At 45.3% G+C, this 26,419-nt stretch overlaps 1 protein-coding gene across 9 annotated transcripts in view; it reads left to right on the forward strand.

Annotated features, from left to right (window-relative positions):
• Nucleotides 1-26,419, forward strand: part of PTPRT (protein tyrosine phosphatase receptor type T) — a gene marked incomplete at both ends in the record, with an annotated part of 1,075,443 nt that overhangs the window by 872,456 nt on the left and 176,568 nt on the right. For 4 of the 9 annotated variants that reach the window (XM_081292384.1, XM_081292383.1, XM_081292386.1 and 1 more), the window contains one exon: nt 7,938-7,994. The exons of the other annotated variants lie outside the window; for them this stretch is intronic. In XM_081292384.1, the coding sequence (XP_081148510.1) occupies nt 7,938-7,994 (57 nt within the window). The remainder of the gene's footprint in view (nt 1-7,937; nt 7,995-26,419) is intronic. 9 annotated transcript variants of the gene reach the window in all.

Here is a 26,419-nt window from a genome sequence, read left to right on the forward strand (position 1 = left end):
AAGCATTGAACAGTGCTTGTCCTGCATTTGGAAGATGAGGGATGACCTCAGCCTAGGCAGCAAGTTGGAAATGTAAGGCAAATGTGCTCCAAAGAGATTCTTGAGAAAATGGGGCACGTGAAAACTTGGGGTGGGGTACTTAGAATTCAAAGGTGCTGAATCCCAAATAGGAGACAAAACAGCCATTCTCATGGGAGAAACATCATCTCATTTGGAGGAAGATACCTCAGGCTGCAGCCACTGACAGAGAGGACAAGAATCTCAGTTCATGCCCTTCTGACCCAAGTATCTCAATTCTTGCCTCAGAACAGGTCAAGGGGAAAATTGTTTCTGACCTGGTTGCTCAATTCTGCAACCATACCAGTGAGTTCCTCTTGGAGAAACGGATGTCAAGCTCCATCCAAGATCCCTCACCCACTGATCCTCCTGTCCCCTGGCCCAAGCCTCACAGAAAGACCCTTCTGTTCACTTGCTACTTCTTTTTACCCATAAGCCCTGCCCCAACCAGTCTCTCCTGCATTTGTGGCCCCTTCTGGCACTCTGGGCTCATGGAGCTCTTATTCAACACTGCAATACACCGGCTTTCTTTCAGTTCTTTAACTACGTTAAGTTGCTTCTGGCCTCAGGTTGTTTGCTCATCCTGAAGTTCTCCGACCACCATCTGTGCCTGCTGAACAGATACACATCTTTTAGACAGCAGCCTGAGCCTCACTTCCTAAGAAAGACTTGCAATCTACTATCTATCCCCAACATTTTTCACTTTAAACCTACGTCGTACTTTTCCTTCACAGCATCTTAACTTGTCTGTATGTATTTGCTCGCCCATGTGTTTAATGTGCTTGGCTTTTAAGTGATGTAGGTGTAAGGACTGTGCCTATTTTGAACACTATTTCATTCCCAGATTTTATCATGCATTGATGTTCAATAAATTAAAACACATTCAAAATTGTGTTGAATGAAGAAATGAACAAATGGGTACATGGATGGATGGGCGGGTGGATGAATGGGTGGATGGATGGGTGGATGCTTGAAAGGATCAGTGGATAGATGAATGGATGATTACTTCAGTAGATCAATGGATTGATGGATAGATGGATGGAGGGAGGGCCAATAGGTCATTATTCTTCCATGGTCACATTTTTTTCAAATGCAAGATATATGTGAGGACAGGGTTCTTGGAAAATAGGAGTAAAATTGAAATAGAGGGCCAGCTGTCTTATAGACCCATTAACAAAGAGCCCAGCCAGTCTCTGCTTGTGTCCTTATTGGTAGAGGAATCTCACTCCTTCCTAAGAGAGTTCCTTCCACTTTGGGAAATTTTAGTTGAAAATAACCTCAATATTATGGGTCCAAATTGGCTCCTTATTAGTCCTGCTCATCAATCCTCAAGTCCACATCATCCTGCCTTTTCAATTTCCAGAAAATAAAAATAGTTTCCTCTGATCTGGTCCCTGCAACCCCACCCAATCTCAGATATGGCCATCCAGGTATAGGCTTGCTTGCCTTCCATTTGTTGGATCTACTCTGGCCGCCAGCAGGCAGCAATACTCCCATCTCTGGTGCCAGCCTTCACGGGAACACAGCTGGTTCTGCAGACTCCCGCTGGGTGCACAGGAGTGGCAGTTAGAAAAATCAGCTTTGATTTGATTTGCAAACTGAGCCGAGTCATGGAGACAAAATAAATCCGGAAACCCATAAAGCCATTTGCAGAGTTGCTTTGCAGAAGACAGGCACAGTTTTAATCTAGTAAACACTCTCTAACGATCCCATTAAAACAACCCCCTTGGAGTAGGTGCTGAAAGCTGGACTCCAGAAAAATGAGGCAGGAGATAAGTGGCCAGTGTCACCAGGAGTTCTGTTCTGTATGGTGCTGGTGAGGGACTAATACCGTGGTCCACGGCAATAGGCAAGAGACGTGGGTGATGGTCTTTTGTAAACAGGCCTCTTTCTTATAAGGGCTAAGACTAGAGTGAAGCATTTCATCCAGCATTATTCTCTCCTCTCTCCATAATGGGTCATCACTCCTGCAGGGACGGGTAGGGACAACAAATAGTCATTCTCCGGGGAAAGGCCCTCATTTTGCAGATGATAAGACTGGGGGCCAGAGGGAGCCATATGTCCAGAGCTCCCTTATCCGGTATAAGGTATGAGAAACCAAATTAGAGGGCAGAGAAACCAAATCAGATGACCCAGTCCTATATGGAATCTTCTGCCTGACACAGAGCCTCCTTGAGGGTGGCATGGGAAAATAGGAAGTCAGGGGCACCTGTGTTCAAAACCTACCTGCAAAACTTAGTTATTTGACCTGAGACAAGTTGTTTTGACCACGCAAGTGACTTAACATAGGAGCCTACCGCATGATTTTAAACCCAGAGTCACTAATCTAGGTTCAAGAACATAACTGATTATACAATGAGCTTCCTTTTCTTCTTCTTGGCTTTTGGAGGCTCTGATAGAGATTCCAGACCTACCAAGCGTAGATCCTGTCCCCCAGTTCTCTGAAAGGCAAAGCCTGGACTCCAGTCACCTCTCATAAAATTCTACACATAGGCCATTTGACAGATGGACTCAGGCCAGATTCAAAGTGCAGGAACTGTTGGGGTTCAGGGATCATGCTGGCCTCAGCTTCCAGTACTTGACCTTTGCATCTACATATCATTGTGTTTAAATGAGATCCTATACAGCCGTGATATATTTTTTTGACCAGGCAGAGGATTTTGCTCATCCATCAGCTAGCCTTTGACTATGACACTGTCCTTTCCTCTATACTTATCTGGTAATTTCAGGAGAGACCCAGGACCATGATATACCCAAATCTAGCTATGGCAGCTGGGTCAGGTCCCTAATGAAGGATCACTTGTGAGAGGAATAACTGTAGTGAGGTAGTCTCGTGGAAAACTCATGGCTGTTGTTCAGTCTTTTTAATTTCTGTCAAACTTTCAAAGGGGGAAACTCAAAGAACGTATTTGAAGGGTTAGAGCAGGGCGCTGCTTTTCTTCTCTAGCCACGTTCAATGAGTTGAATTTTCCAGTCTGAGAGTCATGAGACTTGCAGGAGTATAACCAGGTCTCCTTGACTCTTGGAACTTTTGCTCTTATCCAGTGTCTTCTAGGTCTTAAAATGCCAATGGAATAACATGGCTTTTTCTAAAGGTCTTGTAAGAAGATGGAAGGAAAAGAAATATATCATAAAAACACCAAAAAATAACCTAAAGATGACCTTTAAATATTCCAGTCCCTTCTTTAATAGTTTTCTTTACTACAAAAGCTGACAGAGCTCTCTGGTTTTCTTCTGTCCTTCCTGTACCTCCCACCATAGAGATTGGTTCAAACTCCTGCCTTGCACTCCCTCTCCACACCCCACTCAGGAAGACCAAAGCTAGTCCAGGAAAACAAAAGCCAACACTGACTCTTATCCTTCCAGCAGGTACCTGAGGCATGTCTGTCCGTCCCTCTTAACTACACCTGAGTTGGCTTTAACTCAAAGATGTTGTTTCAAAGCAGATGAATACTAAAAGGGAAAAGGAGGCCACTTAATGCCAGGAGTGAGGGAAGAGGGAAATCTGAGTTAGACTGGACTAGAAATAAAGAAAATTTAAAACCCATGAATGGGACCTCAATGTAGTGTTTCAAGGGGGAAAAGGAGGCTTGCAAAAATTAATCACCTATTCTATGCCAGTCACAAGGGTGTGCTTGTTGACATGAGGTTACAATGAGATGGCAGAAAGAAAGCCCACATATTGTACACTAAATAAATGGAGGTCTTCACTGTTATCCTTGCTCAAGCCATGAAGCCATATACGCTCATAAGGGATAAACAAAAAGCTCAGGGTCTCTTAGAATTATAACTCAGATCCAATTCTATGGCACCATTTGAATCTTGTTAATATCATAGAGTGAGTGAGACTCCATGGACCACTGGCAGAGTCCCCTGTCTCCATTTGTCAGCCCCTTCCCACGCCTCTTTTCCAGTAATAATTGATGATACAATTCTTATGGCATGATGGTCTTCAGCCTCCAGTCAGTGATGTCCAAGTCAAAAATTGGAATCTGGAGTCGAAGGTGAGATGCTCAAGGATCCCTCAGCTTTCTTTACTTGCACAACATATTGAAGCTAATAAGCCAAGAAATTAGTTTGTCTTCAAGGTTGTTTGCTCCAGGACCATCTGTACCCCAGCAGTATCTCTCTACATCCAACATACATTGCTTTAGAAGGGGAAAAAGTCAGAAGGGAGTCGGGTGCTTCATATTCTGGACTCCTTCTTTATTGCATAGTCTCAGTGTTTTCATTCATGGCGGACACATAGACAGAATTACACTGGTCAGGACCTAGAAACAGCAAAGAGAGAAAAGCCATGAAATCCCTAGTTTAAAAAAGTCACATGGCAGGGAAACCAGGAGAAACCTGAGGAAGCATGAGATTTCCAACTCTTTTCTAGTTGGATTGGTCAGGATAGGATAGGCTTTGCTGAGACAACAAATTGATGCTCAAATCTCAGTAGCTTAATACCACAAAGATTTATCTGTTGCTGTGCCATCTAGAATATATGTGGCCACCACAGGTGAAGAAAAACCCTGGAAGTGGTAACTTTGGTCTTCACCACACTTGGAAATGACTCACACCACATCCACTATAGTTGTCTTGATAAGTTGTCTTGATAAGAAGTGGTCACAGGACACAGCTCAAATGAAATGACCAGATCTCTGCCATATGCTACTGGTAAACACAGGTGGCACTGTAAACACAAGTCAATGCTAGTACAATATATATAATATCATTTTATATTTCTACTTCCCCTTGTGTTTTGCTGAGACCCAGAATCCTCCTCTTCTTCTTCTCCACCCCCTTGTAAAATCTCTCCCCATTCCAACTTTCCATCTGTCCATCTGTCCCCACCCCTGTTAGCTGACCATTACTGCTAAACAGAATTTGGGTTGTGGCCCTGGAGGTTACAATCTCCTCTGGGTTTGCCAACCAGGCTAAGATTTTAACTGTTTTCCATTTAATCCTTAAAATCACTTCATGAGATACCTATTATTTACCCCTATCCTAGAGAAGCTCAAACTTATAAATGTAGATCATTTTCTAAGTGATATAGCTAACGAGTGAAAAATACTGAATCAGAGTTTCATATATTCAATTCGTTTTTTAATAAGCATTTATTGAGTGCAACTTGATCTTGACAGGTGGTCCCTCATTCCTTAGAGATTAGGAACTTAATCTTTGGATTTGGACAGTCTTAGAGTCTAGGCAGGAAAAGGTGCTGAAGTGCACCATGTCTCAGTTTCACCACCTATAAACCAATGACAATAACACCATTTATTCTACGGTGTTAACACAAGAACTTAATGAGCTAATGCATGCAAAGTGCTTAGTGCAATGCCTGGCTTGTAATAAGCACTCAACAGGTAGCAGCCAGTGGGAGAGCCATCCAATATATATCAATCCAGTGTGATTAAGGCTATGATGAAGGTAAATTCAGGATGCTATTGAAGCATGGAGAAGGGACGTGTAAATCAACTTAGTGCATGCTTTCTCGAAGTGTGTGGATGCTAAGGCAAGCTTTGAAAGAATGAAAATCATCCATATTGGATAAGATTGAAGAATAAGAGAGGAAGGTCTTCGAAGCCTGGGATGTGAATATCTGGAGACAAGCGAGTATGGACCTGAACTGGAATGGGATGAGGCAAAGACAGGATGGCTAGTCTCCCCGGGGAACCAGATAAGGGTTGGAGCAGTTAGAGGAGCAGCTGTAGTGGTGTGAACTGCCAGGCCACCAGGGCAGCCCTGTAGTGCACACATGAACCTTGTCCCAAGATGGTGGGAGTCCTGGTGCTGCTTAAGCAGACTGGACATTTTTTCAGAAAGGACACTTAAATTGCAGTTCAGAAAATGGGCTGAGGCAGAGACAAGGTTGCAGAAAGAGAGGACAGTAAGTCAAAATATTTGAGTCCCTTCTTCTCTCAAGCCTTTGATTTCTTTTTCTGACATGTGAGGCCAACAGTCCTTGTCTTGCCTGCCTCAAAAAATTGAGGACAGAAAAACATGAATAAAAATAGCCACTTAGAACAGGGGTTAGCAAGCCTTCCGTAAGAGACCGGATAGTAAATATTTTCAACTCTGCAGGCCTGATGGTCTTTGTCATACCTATCAACTTTGTCACGAAAGCACAAAAGCAATCATAGATAATGCCTATGAGTACACATGTGTCGCCATAAAACTTAGTTTATGGATACTGAAATTTGAATTTCACATAATTTTCATGTGTCACAAAGTATTACTCTTATTTTTCCCCCAACCATTGAAAAATGTAAAACATGTTCCTAGCTCCTGTCCACACAAGAAACAGAAGGGGCTGGATGTGGCTCATGAGCCCTAGTGTAATGACCCCTGACATAGAAGGTGTTTGGAAAGGGCAAAGCTCCCCATAAATTTAAGGGAGGAATGTTATGACTACTGTTTACCAGTGGTAAAATTTTATAGTATCATAAAGGCTGTCAATCAAGCTCGCCATTTGTGTTAGTTTTGAGATGATATATTTCCACTCATCACTTGATCTAGGATGCCCCATCTCTCTCTGCATTTTGCATAAGCACCTTCTGCAGTTTTGTTGCAGGAACGAACCTTCTAGTTTCTGACCAAGTACAAGACACTTCCCACACTTCCGAATCACTTTCATTAGAGGCGAGTGGTAGGTTTAGAAGGGCAAGAACATCCAAACCAGGCAAACCAGGGTTTGATTTCAGCCTTTGACAGTTACTAGTTTTGTGACCTTGAATATGTTATGTAAATGATCTGATTCACCATGTGTTCATTCATTCATTCATTTATCCAACAAATATTCATGGAGTACCTACTATGTGCCAGGTATAATGCAAGACACAGTGGAGACTACAGAATTAAGAAGGAGGCATATACTTATGATATAGTGAGGTCACTGCAATGAGAAAGGAGCATTAGGGTGTTGTGGAAGATGGAGGGACATCTCTCCTAAATCTGTGAGACACTAAAAACTCCCCAGGAAGGAGTTGCAAACCAACATCTGAAGGATGAGCCATGTCATCCAGGTTGGAGAAGCAGGGGGGAGTGTTTTCCATGCAAACTGGCTGCCTAGGAATGGCCCACAGACAAGAAGGTAGGGGACTGTTGATGGTGGCAAGTTGTTCATTTTGCTTGGGGCAGAGCAGAGAGTACAGGGAAATGAGTCAGGAAGGCCAGGCAGGGATCTCATCTCTGAGGACCTGAGAGCTGGGTTCGGGGGTTTGAAGTTTACCCTGAGGACAGTGGGGGCCCTGATGCATTTCAACCAAGGGATGAAGAAGAGGTGGACGGAGAACAAGACTGGAGGCCAGAAGACCAGATAAGAAGCTGGTGCAAGTGAACCACAATCCAAGCAAAACACAAGGGTGGCCTGGACCAAGTGGGAATGAAACTCAGGAGAAGGGGGCACGTTCGAGAGCCTTTCTGGAGTAGCATTAATACCTGGTGATTGATCACAAGCAGGAGGTCAGAAGGAAGGAAAGGGAAGGGCAACGCCCAGGTCTGTAGACAAAATCTCTGTGGGTGGTGGCACCATTGGTGAAGAAAGGGAAGACTGGGGAGATGAAATTTGACCGGAAAACAGACATGTTTATTTATAACACTTCTGACCTTTCTGGGTTGTCCTAACTCTCAGAAACATTGGGCATGAGACACCACGAAGGGCACCTGGCATGTCACAGGTGCTTGATAAATGGTGACCCTTTCGCTGGCTTCATTTTTTAAAATCTACTTCGAGCCCTTGTTTTGTTAGATCATGATGTTCTTTTGCTGTGCAGGGTGAGCTCTTCAGAGCCACAGGTTTGCAGTTCTGTTCACCGTACCTCATGTGTTCATGTGTGTTTCTTTCTCTCCTTCTCTTCTGCATGCTGCCTGGGGATTGGCTTCCTTGTGGTCAGCACCAATGGGCAGCGCCCAGGTGACCCCGGGGACTCCACTCTGCCTCCTCACCACAGGTGATCACCAGAGGTGGGCGGGTGGGAGGGAATTGGGAGTGACCCAAATTCAGTGGGTCCTCCAGGCCAGGTGCACCAGAGAGGAACTGGCAGTCCCTTCATCCCACCCTCCCATCCACCCATCCAGCCACCCATTCATCAATCCAATCACACACCCATCCACCCACCCATCCACTCATGCATCCCTCTATCCATTCTACTAATGCTTAGTGAGCACCTACTAGGTGCCAGGCATTGTTCAAGGTACTGAGGGGTATAGCAGTGAGCAAAGGAAGAGGTTTCAGTGCCTCTCTAGGAGGGGAAACAGGCATTGGGCAAAAAAACTCCACAAATAAATGTGCATCTGTGAGTAATACTATGGGGCAGAGTGCCCAGTGCTCAAGACCAACACACCTGGAGCTCAGGGAGGGCTTCCCAGGAGAAATGACAGTGGGGCTGTGCTCTGCTGCTGTGAATGAGTTGACCTAACAAGTCCATGGTTAGGAAATTAGTTTCAGATAACCACTGTTCCTGACGCTGGTCCTCCAATGTGATCAGCCCTACTGTTCCTACCTGTTAAGTAGGAGTAATACTGCCTACCTCTTAGGGGACACTGTTTGCGTTTTGTAAACTCTACATGGACACAGTCTTCTGAAGTTGCATTCTAAGACTACACAAGATCATAAATGGCAAAGGAGCTGGAAGAGAAGCTTCCAGACCAGGGTAGGGTATTTTTTCCAATGTAAATACCACCTCCTTTCTTCACTTACTGAAATACATGCCTCTCGCTCACATCCCGCGTGGGTGAGGGAAGGGTTCCCCTTGGAGGGATGGGCTGGCTGTGAAATAAAAGCTATGAAAGTAGTACCACAAAATAGACACGAAAGACCAGAAATACATTTGGGAGGCGGGCAGTGATGGGATAAGGTAGCTAACAAAGAGGGAGCCCTTGCTGGCTTTATTTATAACAGTGCAATCAAAGGGGATTGGTAGGTAAAAGGTTTCAGGGTGGGAGGAGTCTTGCCTAGGTGCTTGCTTCTTCACAAAGAACAGGATAGGGAGTGGGAGTCAGCAGGATATTTGGTTCTTAAGGGATCATGCCCATCTCCACTGCTGTGCTAGAACTTGGCCAGTGAGCTAAGCCAGACACCACATGAACCAGACATTCCTCAAACCAGCAGGTTCCTACTGGGGGTTCCTGATACCAGGCTTTCCTGCCTAATGGCTTCAACGTCGCTTTAATTCACACACTGTTCAGATGTCCACTGTTCACTGTTCCCTCACATGCCATCCTGAAAAGGATGCAGAACCCATCTTAGCATAGACCATGGCATCCGTGATGCCCACTGCAATACCTTGGAGAGGAATGACAATCTGCTGCGGAATCTCTTTAAGTGGAAATTTCCTGGCAATCTTAAACCATTAACCGTTGCCTCTCTCCAAGTTCCTTGCTCAGAGAATGGCCTCCTCTCTATTAACCTGGCTGGTCAGTTTATCATAGTGGGAAAGAGGGTGCAGTGGGCAGTGAGGACATGAGTTGGGCCATCCAGTACCTTCACAGTTCACACTACCTTTCCCAAACCCAAACCCGTCAGTTTGTGCATATCTTGGACTGGGTTCCCTGGATGTTGACCTGCACTGGGGATTCTTGTCAAGATTATTCAAGGAGGAGTATTCTCAGAAGAAAGAATGGGCAGGAGATGAAACAGGGCGGGGGACAAAGCTAAGGGAGGATGTGAAGCCCTGCATCAATCTGAGCCCACAGGGGTTTCTGAGGTGTGATTTGTTTTGCAGAGTTGGTCCCACTTTGAGGCATGAGGGCAGCACCTATACCATGACACCAGTCAGCCATTGACGGTTGGTACCATGGAGGTGCATGACCTCCAGGAGACTTGGCTCCCCTCTCTGCCTCTGTAATTCTCCAGGGCAGGAGGCTCCCACAGCAGCTGGAGAGTGAATACCCCAGGCAGGAAAGGCAGAGCCTCAAAAGCACCCACTGTGGTTCAGTGTCATGGATGCTGGGAACCACCATAGCCCAGTGTGTCACTGCCAATACCTTGGGAATCTCATCTCAACCACTCCCTGGTTCTACAACCTTAAGCAAGTTACATCGCTTTATTTCACCTGGAAAGCTAATCATCACACTTCAGAGAACCACATTAAAGATTAAATTTGATAACCCTAGAGAGAGTCCTATAATAATAGCAGCACATATCAGGTCTTCAAATGGCGGTCCCCAGCCTCACCCTTCCCCCAAGGGAGGCAGGAACTGCAGATAGATAATGAGAGAGAAGCCTCTCTCGTCACTGTGCCCACACCTAATTCATGGAGGAACAAGGCTTCTCGGGAGTGTGTGTCAGCAGCTCAGTATCTGCCGGGCCATTGTTCTCTGGGTTCTATTCAACCTGAGCAGCCAGATAATGTTTTCTTTAAACAGAGCCAATCCCATATCGGGCACATTTGTTCTTACCTCTTGCCTTCCCAGGCGTCTGAATGTTCCTCCTCTGACAGGTTTATTTCATTGCGTTCCATTTATTTCCACCTGTTTCTCAGCTTCGTTTGATGGGTGAGGTGCCTGCAAGTCTTTCTCTTTGAGCAGGCTGTCCCTAGCAGAAGGCGTTCTTGTTAATGTCCATCCCCTGGTAGCAATAATGGCTGATGTAAATAATAACTGTCCAGGTCTGAGTGATGGGGATATTAGATTGTAAGCCTGGGCAGCTCTTTTCACAGCCATTGCCGCCTGGAATCCCGCACAGCCACAGGATGTTGCAGGGACGGGCTGGCTTTCGGTGGGTGAGTTGTAGCTGAGTTGGGCCTTCAGGTTGCCGCCTCCTGGTCTGGTGATTCTGGTTATTTCTCTTCTCTGGTCAATAGTCTCTTCACCTGGAGGAGGAGGAATAGTAATAATGCCCACAGCCTAGTTAATCATGAGAACTAAGCGTGATTGCAGCTGTAATCTTTAGTCTTAGTCAAACTAACTCCAGCTAGTTCTTCAGGTCACCCTGAACTAGTGGCCTTTCCTTCAAGGGATTCAGGCTTCAGAGCAAGGTTTCTCAGCCTCAGCCCTGTTGACATCTGGGGCTGGATGATTCTTTACTGTGGCAGGATTTCCTGTGCACTGTAGGATGTATAGCAGCGTCTCTGGCCTCTACCCACTGGATGTTAAATACCATATCAACCCCAATTGTTACAACTGAATATATCCACTTTTACTCTCAACTGTCCCCTGGGGGCTAAAATCACTCCCCGTTGAAACCTTTCAGAGTGGCTCTGTTCAGTAGAAATAGAAATTGTCCTGTGTATGCAATTTTTAATTTTCAAAGTCACATTTAAAAAGCAAAAACAAAAAGATGAAATTTATTATTATTATTATTATTATTATTATTATTATTATTATTATTATTATTCCAGGGATTGAACTCACGGGCACTTAACCACTGAGCCACATCCCCAGCCCATTTTATATTTTATTTTGAGAAAGGGTCTCACCAACTTGCTTTGGGCCTCGCTAAATTGCTGAAGCTGACTTTGAACTTGCAATTCTCCTGCCTCAGCCTCCCAAGCACTAGGAATACAGGTGTGCACCACTGTGCCCAACTGAAATTAATTTTAAGACCATAATTCATTTAACCTGATATATCCAGAATATTATCATGTTAATAAGTAACCGATGTGTAAAAGCTATCAATGAAATATATTTTACATTCCTTTTTGTACTTTTTTGAAATCTTATCTGAATCTAAATTTATAGTATGTCTCAAGTTAGATGCTGAGTTTTAATGGTTAAAATGAACTATGATCCTAAAAGAGAGAAAATGGTATGTCATGAGTAAACATACTTTTCATTGCTTCAGTTTTTAAATTTACATTAATTGAAATAAAATTTAAAATCCAGCTCCAACCACTTGGTGTTGGATGAACAAACCTAGAGGTGGGATTTGTCTTCATTCTCTGGGTCCCTAGCTCATGAGCAGAACAGTGTATGCACAGAACCACGGCGCTGCCGGTGTTCCATGCCCTTTGATCCATTTTGTCCCCCAGGAGACATTTTTCAGTGTCTGGAGATGGGTTTGGGGGTCACAAGTGGGTGTGGGGAAAGCAGGCGTCGATAGAATAGAGGTCAGGGATGCTTCTGTCACAGAAATAAGGCACAAGCAGAGATGGACATTTTTCTATGGTGGACTCACTTGTGGCCAAAGTGGATGAGTGACTAGTTAGTTGATATTTCGCCTGAGACGATGGATGGACTCTGTCAGAGGCCTACCATTGCAGGAAGAATGCCTCTTCTCAGATCTCTCCTGTAGCTCAGTTAAGCCTCTATCTCTGGACACAATAGGAGACAGGCAGTGTCCAATCTGAAGGCCAGAGTGGATGCACTCTGAGTCTTTTCCAGGGGTGCATCCGGACTCACTATCTTGTTCATGTCCAGGGCCCACAAGAAGGGCTTTGGGAGAAGCCATCACCTGGATCCCACCTCTGTTCCTTAAAAGGGAGACTTTGAGCAAATCACTTGGCCTTTCTAAGTCTCAGCTTCCTCATCTACAACATATTAAAGACGAGTCCTAGCTCGGCTCTGCCCCATCATAGCAACAGTAATGGAAGAAAGAGGTTCCATCCTTGCGCAGCTCTGGGTTTAAGAAGGTGTGAGGCCAGCTCCCCTTATTGTTCCTTTCTTCCCTGTGCATCTCATATCAAAATTCATAGCGTTATTTTTTTTCTGTCAATCATTTAAGTGGAGGTCTTGCTCAAGGGACAAGATTCAAGCCATAATATACTCCTTGAAAGTGTTTTGCAAATGCCCTAAAGATGACCTTCCCAATGTTGATAATCCTAGACCTGAGCCCACAGGAAAGGTCTGTGTGGGTGCAGAGAAGATGGAGAAACAGCACAGCAACCTCCCCAGGTTCTCTCTCTGGGCCCTGCAGGCTTGGACAGCCTGGGGCTGCCATGACCCTCCCAGGGAACTCATGCCTCTAGTGGGAGTTAGTGGATGGTGGGAGATCAGAAGCTGGAGGAAGTAGAACAGGGGAAGCTTGACCTGAGCACCCACCATGATGGGTCAGTGCTTGTTGGGACCTAGGGAGCCCGGCTGTGGGGTAATCAGCCTGCCAGGCTGGCTGGAGAGAGGTGGCTGCTCTGGGGGACAATGGCATTAGGAAGTCCAGCAAGATAATGAAAAGGACAATACAGTGGCCACCACGTGTTCCAGGCTTCCTACATGCCCTGGAAGGAGTTGCATGGGTCCCGTTAAGTCATTTAAGTTTACCTACACTTTTACCAAGTAGGCTGAAATTCTCATTTTACTGAAGAGGAAACAGTCTCAGGTGATTAAAAAGCACATAACTTGGCAACAATGTGGTCAGGATTCAAGCCCAGGTCTCTTTATCCAGTTTGTAATCTTGTCTTCCTTGCCCTCTGCCCATAGTCAATATTAATAGGCACCTATTAATGAGCCTCACACTAGTAATGCTACCGTAGAAGGGCGTAGGGCTGTGTCTCAGAGGCCATGTAATTTACTAGGTGTGGGGCCTTAAACTACCAAGTAGCCCCATTTCCTGAGGTGCTAAAGGGGAATACCAATAATGGCCGGTTGTTGAGAGGATAAGTGAGAGGGTATCCTCTGTTATCTTAGACACGTGCTGTCATTATTATGACCTAAACTCATCTTACAAATAAGGAAATTGAAGTTCAGGAAGGGGGCAGTCAGGCAAGCTGACCATTGGTATGAGTCAGGCAGATGACTGGGACCAGATCCTAAGAAGTACGAGGGATGGGGGATGATAGGTGAAGGCCGGTCAGGATCTCAGGCCAGGGGAAATGAAAGGGTCAAGAAATCAGGAATCAGGGCTCACTAGGGAGCTGGGATATAAGACCAGAGATGACACAACAGCAGAGAAACCACAGCTTCCATGATAACCCAAGGTGAACAAGACTGAGAGCTGAGGTGGCCTACGCTATAGGCCCTGACCCTTTGACCTGGGCTTTTCACAGTCCCCAGCTGGAGGAAGGCAGGGAATGCTCAGGAGCAGGCTGGCCACTACAGAAGACTGTCCTCTGCTTTCTTGTTGGTTTGCCACGTGGCTGCAGGGCTGACTCTACAGAGCAGGGAGGAGTGCACCAGAATACTGTCCTTGTCAAGAGTCTTACAATAGACATTCAAAGCCTGACAGACACGAGGCTGCAGTACCTCATTCTGACTGCCATTTTCTGTTACTAATCAAACTACCAATGGGATCGATGGGCTTCATGCAGAGGACGGTTGTCACAGCCCCTGGGGGGTGATCTCCTGTAGCAAGTGGATGTTTATGTTTTCTACAAAACAAGCATCTAATCAGGGAGCATCCACCACTGAGCTCTCAAAGCACCTTTTTCTCTCCTGGGATATTCTCCTTCCACCAAGGCAAAATCAGCCTTCCTCCAAACTGCCTGCCATTAAATTCAGATTCAGAAGCCCAGCATCAGCTTTCCTTCTCTCTCTCCCCATTTCCAATATCAAATTGGCCATCACATTTGGCCCACCCTTAGATCCCTCTTGGATCTCTCCTTTCTTCTTCCTTGCCGCTACTACTTACATGTGAGACTCACAAGTTGTCGCTTGGATTAGTGTCATGGCTTCCTAACTGGTATCTCTGTTAGGAACATCACACTACTCCCCTCCAATGCGCACTCTCCAGCGGCCAGAGTGAACTAGGTCCAGGTGCTCCCAAAGCTCCCCTTGTGCTTTGGGATAGTTGGCCTGAATCAAAGGCCCTTCACACTCTCATTCTTGTCATTTCCCCATCTCTCCAACTTTATTTCCTCCTTTGTATCCTGGGTCCCATTCATGCTGATCAGAGAAGCTTTACCTGACTTCTCACACCTCTGCCTCCTGCTCTCCTTTCATGGTCTGCCCTACTCGTCCTCAGAGATCCCTGCAAAACCTTCCCTGACTGTTCCGGCCCCCTTGCTATCCAAGGCTGCAACCAGAGGAGACGGTCAACTTGTTGGTCAATCCATTACTCAGCCTCCAGCCCTGAGCAAGTGTGGCTCTTGAACTTGGCACATATTCACAGCAAAAGCATCTTGTCTTAGAGCTGTTTGGATATGACCAGCTCTTTCCCTGTGCCCAGCACACACATGGGGCTCATTCATTGGACCTCATTCATGAACTGTCTGATAAATGGGCAGATGGTTAACACTGATGGAGCAGGTGTCAGGTATGGTATACACCCCTGCTCTACCTCTGCCCCCCTCCTGGGATGGTTCATTGTACTGAACTTTTACCATCTTGTTTGGCTGATTCTAAGTCACCAAGTACTAGTTTTTAATCCACTGTTTAATCTCCGTGTACATGCCCCACGAGTCCATCTCCAGAGCCCTTTAATAGGGTTTCTCCCAATCCTGCTGCCGCTGTTCCTGCTGAGCCCATACCTGACCTAGCTTTGCACGGTGCTAGCACAGGAGAGACTAGGCTTCAGGCAGGAGTCGTGGTGACAGACTAAGAGCATGCCCAGGTGACCAGTTCCAGCCACTGCTCCTGCTCCAGGCTTCCTCTTCTAATTTCATCATCTCTCACTAACAGCAAAGCTGCTTTTCCACCCGTCCTTTGGGGAGGGGGATAGATCAGCTTTTAGTACAAAACACAGTGAATCAATGTTCCGGCTTTCAAAAACCACGGGACAAAGGCTAGAAAAAAGGAAACATGTTCATGGTGGATTTGGCTGGAATCTCAACAATCGAATCCGTGCTCGCTGCTGGTTTCGTTCCCCTCGCCTGGGTTAGTTGTGCTAATCTGAATTCTGTGCCGCATGTTTCTTGGCTGCTCTCTCTGATCCTGCTCACACCTGCGCTAATCCTGTCTATAGATCCCTTGCTCCCTTCCGCACCCCCTCTCCTCTCCAGGCACTCCTCGCGGCTTGCTGCAGGCTGCACAAGCATGATTTGGCCTAAGCTGCCCCAGCTGTGTGGGTCTTTGACTCTCCTCCCACTTCCTGCTTCTTTGAGTCTGATAAAACAGTCATCCCTCGAGGGAGGGATCAATTTGTCTGGAGTTGTTTAAAAGAATGAATTTTGTTTCTGAGTGAGTGCCTTGGGGAGCCTTGGCCCCAGATGCACCCCTGCCGTGCAGTTCAGACAGGACACCAGGACACATTGTCCTTCTAGAAGGTTCATTTCTGTTCAGTCCACGACCAGGCAGGAGTCTCATTCCTCTTCCTGCATGCTGTCCGCTGGGCCTTGACTCCCTGAGTGTTTGCATTTTACTTAGTGAAATGCTTAGAGCTCCCTCCTGTTTGTAGCTGCTTGGATCATCAGGATTCAGCTTAATCTGGGGTTTTGGATTGAATTGTGTCCCTTATAAAGATAGGTAGAAGTTGTCATCTCCAGTACCCATGAGTGTGACCTTATTAAGAAAAAAGGTCTTTGCAAATATAATTAGTGAAGACTAAGTCAGAAAGTTGGACCCCAATCCAATATGACTGCTGTTCTGACAAGAAGAGGAAAACATCCCGAGAGGATGAGACACATGGGGAGAATGCAACCTGTGACAACCGAGGCAGAGACGGGAGTGACACATCTGCAAGGCAAGGAATGCTGGGACTGCTCTCCAGCCAGAAGCTAGGAAGAGGTGAGGAAGGTCCGTCTCTGCCCGAGTCTCAGAGGGAGCGTGACCCTGCCCGCATCTGGATTTAGGACTTCTAACCTCCAGAACTGTGGACATAAATTTCTGTTGTTTTAAGCCACCCAGGTTGTGTTGACTTATAGCCCCAGCCCTAGGGTGCGGAAACACCTGGAAACGTAATAAACCTGAGCACAGGAAAGTGACCAGCACTCAAGCCTCAAGTACTGTGCCTGTATGGTGGACAGACCTCAAGACCACGGCCAAGCACCCTCATCCAAGAGAATCTCTTGGCCCACCCCCTCTGTTTTCGACATCTTTTGCACTGCTGTGACCAAAAGACTGACAAGAACAATTTTAGAAGAGGAACAGTTTATTTATTTTGTACTCATGGTTTCAGAGGTCTCAGTCCATAGATGGCTGACTTCATTGTTCTGGACCTCAGAGAAACAGCATCATGGTGGAAGGATGTGGAGGAAGAAAGCAGCTCAGGGCATGGCCACCAGGAAGCAAAGAGAGTGCTCTGCTCACCAGAGACTGAATATATACCCCAAAGGCACACCCCCAGTGACCTACCTCATCTAGCCACCTACCTGCTTACGGTTACCATTCGTTAATCATTCAAGTGGATTAATGCACTGATTAGGTTAATGCTCTCTTAGTTTGATCATTTCACCTCCAAACTTTCTTGTATTATCTCTCACACATGAACTTTTGGGGGATACCTCATATCCAAACCATAACACTTCTCTCCTGTGGGGGTCCCCTCATTTGCTATATTCTACATTTGGCCCAGGGTGGTCTCCAGTCTTTGGCTCTGACCCTTCCTTTTCTGGTTCAGTTCCCACCTTCTCTGTTTGAGCAGTCTCAGCACCTGCTGCTGAGCCTGTCTTGCCCTGGCCTTGACCTCCTGGCCCAGGCTGTGGTCACCTGCTCTTTAAGTCCTGGAATTATATCACTAGCAGAACATCTCTGGCTGGCTTTTGTACTCTGACTTCCCCTGGGTCCCTGTTGCTCCAGGCCTGCTCTGAACTCCACAGGAAGAATTATAATCAGTTCAGCGTGACCACGTGTTCCCTCATACCATACTGGCGGCCTGAGAAAGTCTAAAGGGACTATCACTTTGCTGCAGGGCATCCTAAAGAGTGTGTGTTCTCTCTTTGCATCTGCTCTTCAGACTAAATCCTTAATCCCCAGCACGACTGTGGGTGCTCCTGTCTGCAACAGCTGAGCAGCTTGCAGCCCCCCAGGGACCAGGTTCAACGCACACATTTCTGCCAACAGGAGTGAGCACTGTTGGCACTGAGCTGACTAAGCTCTTCATCCTCATCCACAGGCAGGCCTTGGCCAGATCATGAGGGAGACAGGGCAGGCAGGGGAGAGTCCACTGAGTGATATGAGGGATGCCCTGATGTGTCCCACACCACTGAACCCATGTGGAAGTCAAATTTGTAGCCTAGTTTTGCCTAAACAGAGTGGAGAATGCCCTTTTCTGAACACACCTCTGCATTAGCATGCATTACACAGATCTTTGATTTTCTGTTGGCACACTTCACTGAGAAGCAAGTTCCAAAACTGTAGAATTGTCTCTACCACCCATGCCCAGCACCTATCTGTGCCCACTATCACCCTTATAACCTAAGCATCCTTCAGACTAGGCAATGCAAAGGTAATTGATACCACCCATGCAGAGGTCACGTGGTTTGTCCAGTTCAATGGCCATGGACTACATTTTGTTTCTGGTCAAAGTCCAAGCACAACTCTAGGCATAGTTTGACTCCCCCATCGTGGAGGCAGATGGACTGACTGGCCATTCCTACACCCAAGCCACAGACTACAGATCCTTGCTTTAGATATGACCCTTACCTCACCACATCCTGATTATTAACCTTGACCTGACACCTACCCCAGTCCACAAAGTGCACTCTAGTCTTCATTTCTTAGACAACGTTATACGCAACTCTAGCTTCGCCTAAGGTCTTATTCTAGTCATAGCCTGAATCGTCTCTCTACCCCTGGGTTCTGACAATACTACAGGGTAGATCTCTCCAAGCCCAAGAGAGTGGTAGAGATCACCAGGGGGTATAAAGAGAATCCTGGCCCAAGGAGATACATCAATAATGACTGTGGCTGACATCATTTGGGCATGACTGCTTTTAATGAAGACTGAGGTGCAAAATTTGAATGAACGAGTAAAGTATTTTAGAAGATAGGCATTTTCTTGCATTCATAAGAGATTCTCCATATGGGTCTCATAGAATCATCTTGTAGGGCCACTCAATACCAAATTGGAGTGTGACCTACACAGAGCATTCATTGTGAAAAACAAAGTCGGAAACACAGATTCGGGAGATGCTTGGGACAAAGCAGAATCAGCACTGGAGGAACGATTTATTTGAGTGGCCAAAGTGCTTTCAAACAATCAATCAAAGCGTTTCCCATCTCACAGGGTGCTAACCTCCATTTAAGGCTGAAAACGAGGGCACCTTCTGTCAGCAATATTTAGCAGATTTAGTTGTATATGCTGTGATGAAATCAATTCTAACCTCTTAGGACCGGCTGGCTGGGTAACAGAGAAAATGTGGGATTTTAGAAATGTGTATCTTCTTTATACTCCATTCAGTCTTTATTAAATGGTTTTTCACAGCAAAGGTAGAGCTATCTTTGAAAAACCTGTATCTCAGTAGGGTTTTCCAGCTACTTGACATTGACTTTGAGTTAAATCTTAGCTGAAAGCAATTACTGTCATATGATGAATTGAGGCAATTTATTTATTACTTGAGAAACATCCTCCATGATGTCACTTAAAATAATGATGGAATAATCCTTCTTAAGTCCTCTATTATCAAACAGATGCAGTCGGAGAGGCACCATTTCTGCGATGTGGGGGAGGTAGTCGGCAATTTTTTAAAAATTAGACACAAAAGCACAAGTATTAGACATCAAGCAGAAAACAGTCACCTAAACTTGAGCAAAACTTGTCGCTCTGTGGAATTATGAGAGATGCTTTGGTTGCTAAAGATCAAGAAAGGTGTTATAGAGAAAGCCCAGAGATTAATCATGAAACTAAAGTCCATGTACGAAGGGCATGAAGATGGTGGTTGATATACAAGAAAAGTGAAAAGAATGAAGGAACTTAAGTTAAAAAGGTCAAGCCTGAATATCATTTGAGCAAAGCCTGTATAATTTGGTCCATATAACAAGATTCACATGACATGTTCATCGATCCCTTAGATATTAGAATCTGATATGCTTAGAGGAGGGCACCAGGAGAGATAATCTTCAAGAAAAGTCAGGTTTAAAGCAGGACTGCCTGATAACAGCAGGTGGCAGACCCAGCAGGGAAGGACACACATGCAAAGATGGTTTTAGCTGGCGGCTCAAGATAAGATTCTGGATCTCCTTATTGCTAGTCTGCTTCTTTTTTCGAAATATTTGAGGAAAGACAACCAGATTTGGGGGCTGAGCAATCTCTCCCCTGTTAATTAGAGAGTATTACAATAGTTTAAATAAATGTTGTGCCAGACTGACAGCAACTTGCTGCTCTTGTTTATTCTCTTGGAGCCCAAGAAAAGAAAGGAGTAATAATCAGAGCCTCCTCTGAGAGGCTATCTGTGAGCCTCTGAAATGGGTGTAATGATAAAACCTGCTCTTTAGGGTTGGGCTGAGGACTAAAAGAGATTTTAGGGTCAAAGGCAGCCTGGATTGTAATTAAAGCCCTAACTGTGTGCCCTTTATCCTTAATTGTATTAATGTTTCACATGTGATTAGCTCTACTGACCCTTCTGTTACTATCTTATGGCGGGGGGGGGGGGGGGGGGGAAGCCAGTAAGAATTTCTCTGCTGTGGCTTTGACTTTGCTAAAATCAAGATATAGTGCTGGACATTCTCCTCAATTTATAAATCCAGTCACCTCTCAAAAGTGGCCAAGAGTAAGCCTAGCATTGCTTGTTCAGAGGAAGCCTGTACTGGCCCTGGGGCCCATCTGGTCTCAAATCTGTCCTTCACTGTTGCCTTGTTCTACTGGGACACTCAGGTGACCCTTGCATGCTGGATTTCCTTGATCCATGTGCCAACCAGCTTCTGGGTTTGCTCAATGCAAACTAGAGCTAGTAGAGCAAGGGTCAGGGGCTGTATCCTCCCTCTTGGTCTCAGCCCCTTCTTCCATGGCAACCAGATATATCCCATGCCTCCAATGCCCCCACATGTCTGTTGGAGTTCCACCTTCTACCATGGGGCCTGACCCCAGCAACTCTTTTTGTTTCTCCAGTCTGGGCTGGATGGTGGCTTCCTGATATTGCCACTCTCCATGTGCCTTATTATCAACTTCTGATCCCTATGTGCCAATTCTTGAGCAAAATTTCTTCAGTTTAAATGCTTGGAGTACTTTCTCTTTCCCCAGTTGGCTATTAATTGATGTGGAATCTGTGCTGATTTCTAGGGATTCATTTCTTTCTTCCTTTTTTTAAGTTTTGTAAAGAAGAAAAAATTCGATTTAATAACTTTACGTATATGTATATTTTTCCCTATATCAACATCACACTTACGAGTGTAAAATATCTGGAATACACTTTTTTTTTCATTAAGAAAAACTCAGCAACAGCATTTGTTTCTCCCCAGGCTTCTCGCTCCCCTCCTGTTCACTACAATTTCAATCCTCAGAGACTGCCAAAGTAGTTCATGATCACAATTACAAATACTTTCAATGCTTTGGGATGCAATTTGTAAAGTCTAGAGGCTTGAATTTAATGAAGTATCCAGATGCTCTCCTATCAACTTCTTTCCTTTCTTGGACTTCACTTCCATCTTAAGAATAGCCCATCACCTTGAAGAATTCTTTTCCAGCCAAATCAAGCAGGTAGAGTGCATACCTGACTTCAGCAAAGCCAGAAAGTTGCCCAGCTTCTTCATTTTCCCCTGTTGTCTCCTCTTGGCAAAACCCCATAATCTGAGATGTTTGTGATGCTTAAAACCTTTGCTAGCATAGAGGTAGGAGCACAGATTCAGGGTTTCAAAGGTTTTCTCTACTGAGTGCCAGATGCATGCAAAGCCCAAGTAAAGACAGAGAAACTTCAACAAAAGGAGTCATTAAGGAGAGGGGTAAACTGCCAACACAGTGAGATTTGCCTCTGATAAGCCACATTGGGGATAATATGCCCTTGGACAGCTGAGAGGCCACTGTGTTTTTAAGAGTGCTGCTTTTAGGAATGGCATCCCCAAGAGCCAGCTTCCTTTCTTTACCGTCAGCAATGATCACCAGCATGGGTTATGCATCCACTGGGATTTACTTGGGTTTTATCAATTGCAATTAGATGTTCTTTATCTGTGACTTCTATTTTTGCTCTATATCTTTACAAGGAAAATTCTCTGAAGTAAAGCTATGAAATTGGGCCTGTCGCCAGTGAGAGTACTTTGAGAATGAATCATTAATCCCTTGTTGCCAAATTATGTTATTGCTGCCATTAAGTCATCCAGATGTAAGCCTGATACGGGCCTTGCCTCTATGAGCAGAGTTAAGTGCTTTGCTCTGGGGCTTTGCCTGCCTTTATTCTAAAGTCTGGGATGCACTCAGGCAGCAGGTTGCAAGGAGGCATCGCGGCAGCCTCTGCAACCACGGTTTACAGACTCGTTTAGCCCAGTTCCAAGGGCATGTCCCCATTATGCCACAAGTGCCAAGAGTTCCTTTAAGTTTATCAAGTGCTTTCACCTCCATTAGATCATTTGATTCTTAAAAATCCCTGTGAATTTGGCACTTCTGCCCTATTTTACAAATGATGCACATCATGGTTAATAGATTTGATCAAGATCACACAACCAGCCACCAATGGCACCCAGATGTACACTCCTGTTTCTGATTTGAAACTCATTGCTTTTGACCCATGTCACAAAATCATAGCATTTGAACATCAGAAGAGGCTTGAGACGTCATGTAGTCCCTTCTCCTTGGAAGGTGGCACATTAAATGCCCAGATATCCTCATGGATGGTGACATATCCCCTACTTAGTGAGTAATCTGGAAGGGGCAGGGCACTGGGGAGGATGAGAATTTCATGACTCTAAAGATGACAAGGAGGATTCTTCTCACCAAGAGTGTGGGCATCGTGGGCATCGCTGACATTAAGGGATGCAAGTTGAGATGGGATGATGACATCAACTGGCAGAGAAGAAAGGTCTGCACCTCATGAATGTGAAATATTAAGGGGTTAGTTAAGCATCCAGGAAGGCAAGGAAATAATAACATACAGAGACAGAGAAGCAGGTAAAAAGGAGAGTTGGCCTTAGAACAGGACTTGGGAACCATGTTCCCTGCTATCTCTGCATTGTGGTGTTGCATTGAATGACTCTGGGCTTCAGCCTTAGCCAAAAGCTCTTTCTCATTAAAACTTTTCCTTGTGTTGGTCCCTTAATCTACTCCTGTCACTTCTACCCATTGATATTTGCTCTGATCTTTCAAGTTAAAAAGTCCAAATCTACCTCATATTTCAAAATGGTCCTTTAGCTGCTTGAAGGAAAGAATTAGGTGTCATCTGAATCTCCCTTCTCTATGCTGACGATCCTGATTCTGACAAACGTACCTTTGAAGTCAGTGATCTTTGAACTTTAACGTGCACTTGAACCATGCAGAGACCTTGTTAAAATACGGCTGCTGACTCAGTAGGCCTGAGGTGGAACCCAAGATTCTGTATTTTTAATAAGGTCCTAGGTAACACTGATATTCTGGTCATTGAACCACTTTTTGAGGGACAAGTCTCTTTGCTCTGGGGATCCACCTTAAGGGCTCGAGTCCACAACTCAACAGGATTCACAGGAGTAGTCCTTTAGTCCTAGAGCCATTTCCCCTATATTTATATAGACCCTTGTTGGGTCTCAGGGATCCCTAGGGAAAATCAACTGGGATGATTATTTGGTGGGCGACAAACCATGGCACCTTGGCCCATGTCTGGAGCTAAGATTGAGGGAGATAATCAGTCTCCAAGGAATCAAGAGGCATGCCTTGGGCACTTGGTTTCCATATATAAGAGTAGACATCACAGTGAAAGTGACTGGGCTGGAGGGAGGAAGAGAGAGGATTCTAAGCCACTATAGCTTTGGGGAAAAGAGGAGAGGGCAGGGGGCAGCTGCTGCTGCTTTGAGCAGACAGCTCAGCCTCTTGGAGTGCTCAGAGCTCAGAGGGCACAGCTGGCTGGGGCATCAGTTCAGCCCTGGAGCCTCATGTTAGAGACAAAAGTCTCCCATCAGTGCAAGTCGTGCTCACATGATTGTTTTGATAATCCTGTCACACAAGGGACACACATAGAGCCATAAGGCTTCTCTAATGGGATAAATGATCACCTGGTGCCTCGTTGCCAATTCTGATTTACTTGGATTTTTCTAGGGTTGGGTCTCATGGGGCACAGAGACAAAGAAGAGCCATCAAAATCCATCCCCCTTCTCCAAGTTCTCACATTCCCAGTCCCTGCTTTACAGATAGAAGTCACCAGAGTCAGAGACAGATTCTTCCAGGGACTGGGGCTGATGCTAAGCCAGGCTTTCATGAAAAGGGTAACTTAGGACAAAAGTGATCCAGACACCATCTCAGGGATAGGCTTCTACCTCTTTGAAAATTCTCCCTTGGATTTTTGGGCCCCAGCCAGCCAGCCTTCTATGAGGACTCAGTAATGGCAGACCCTTACCTTGCCAGGAAGCACCATCATTAGCCACACCTGGTGTGCTTCTCTTCAATTCCCATCACAGGTCTCAGTCTGCACCACTGTGCACTCAGGATGTGAGCCCTGTGGACACACCCCCTGACTCTGCGGTGGGAGCTGGACTATCCAACTTCTGTCTCTTCTTCTTTTCTTCCACTCAAGTATAGGAGCCACACATGACTGCGGTCTGGCCTTTAGTCCTAGAGTCATTTCCTCTATATCTATAGCACCTTTGAACTCTGTTGCCTTCCTGTATGAACAGAGGCACAAATCCCCAGAGATGAGAGAAAATTCCCTTAAAAGAGTGCTTAAGTGAAAGTTGGATTTTCCACATCCCAGGGCATGATCACATCCCCGTATCTGAAGACTGGTTAGACCAGTCAACCATGGCCCCTCCTAATAATCTCACTGTTGGTGTCTGTGCATTCAGCTCTAATGCCTGTTAAACCACTGGGCTAAACCACTGGGCTCTGGCTTTTCAGATGGCCTCCCTAAGTCCCCTGGATACTTCTCTGTGACTCTCAAATATGGTCCATTCTTGGTTTCATGGTCACAGCTGAAGGTGATTCTGTTTAGGAACATTTTAGAATTGTGGGTGGGGGACGGAGAAAAACAATCTAATACTTGTCAATATATTCTTCACCTTTCTTTGGCATAGAACTTGATTCTACCCTGGAAACAGCATTAGACACAGTTGATCATTCCCTCCTTCTTGAAACACTGTTCTTTTAGTTCTAGGATGCTACACTCTCCCAGGTTTTCTTCCTACCTATCTGCACACTCCCTATGTTTCCTGTGCACCTTTAACTTCCTCTACCACTTCCACTCAACAAATACCACAGACTCTCATCTCTCTATTTGGAGTCTGTTTCTCTTTTCACTCTTTAGTCTCTCCCTCGATGACTTCATCCACTCCCATGCTCTGAATACCATCTACGTACATGACTCACACATTTTTTTTACATCAGACCTCTTTTCCGAACTCTATTCCTGCATTTTTAGCTATCTAAGTTTTTGGAGTATCTCTCAAGCTCAAACTGCCTTAAACACATACGCAGTTTCCCTCTAAAGCTATTATTTTACCATTGTTTCTAGAATCCAATAAATAACACTATCCTCTACGCTGTCACGCAAACTAAAGATTCGTAGTCTCCTTGACAGTTCTTTCTCCTTTATTTCCCTTACCTTATTCATCAACAGATTTTATCTATATCTATTCCAGGGCGTTTTGTCTTTTATTTTATCTGTGTATCTCCACTTCCATCACGTGAGCCAAGCAACTTTTGTCTCCCACCTGGATGCCTGCAGTAGTCTCAAAACTCATCTCTCCAATCCCCTTTGGTTCCACATTGAATCTGGAATGATTGTTGGAAATACACATCTGACCATATCATTGCTCCATGAATAACATTAAAATGGCTTTCTGTGTTTCTTGGGCTATAGAACAAAAACTTTCATGTGGCCTGTAATGTTCCCTGTGCACTGGTTCCTGCTGCCCTCTACAGCTTTTCTCTGAGCCTGTTCTCCTTGCTTCCTCACTCTTATTATACTATATCTTTTGAACGGCACCAGGCTCCTTGCGCCACCACACAGACTTCTCTTGAATCCTTTGCTTAGTTACAAACTTGGAGCTCACCCTGGTGGACACTTTCTCCCAGAAGTGACTCCTTTCTCTTCTATGCACTTTCCAAGTATCTTGTACGTCTCTGTTCAAATCCCAAATAGACTTCAAAGTTTGCTATCGCTAATTTTTAGCTTATTAGTTATATCCCACTAGCCCCAATCACCACTCATTGTAGAACCCTTTGAGGGCAGGTGCTATGCCTGTTTTGCTCCCCAAATGCCAGGCATACAGTGGGTGCTTGTAATTATTTACTGAAGGAATGAAGCATGAATCTCATTAGACCCAAGCTGATAGTAGTGCTCATAGAGTAAGAACATCCTCTACAGGGGCTCTTTGCCTTTATACACGCAGTCTTTAGAATAGGACTAAGTAACGTCTGTCAATGAATAACTGCTCCAGAGCCAACATTTGTTCTCAACCCAAATAAAATGACTCTGTCAACATTGAGGGAATTGTGACCTGAGATGCTCTACCTCCTTTGAGCTTGGTACATGGTGGACTAACCATATCTTGGAAGTCATGCTTCCAATCTGGGAAA

This window comes from Spermophilus citellus, assembly GCF_964194105.1.
Source record: "Spermophilus citellus genome assembly, chromosome: 4".
Taxonomy (NCBI): Eukaryota; Metazoa; Chordata; class Mammalia; order Rodentia; family Sciuridae; genus Spermophilus; species Spermophilus citellus.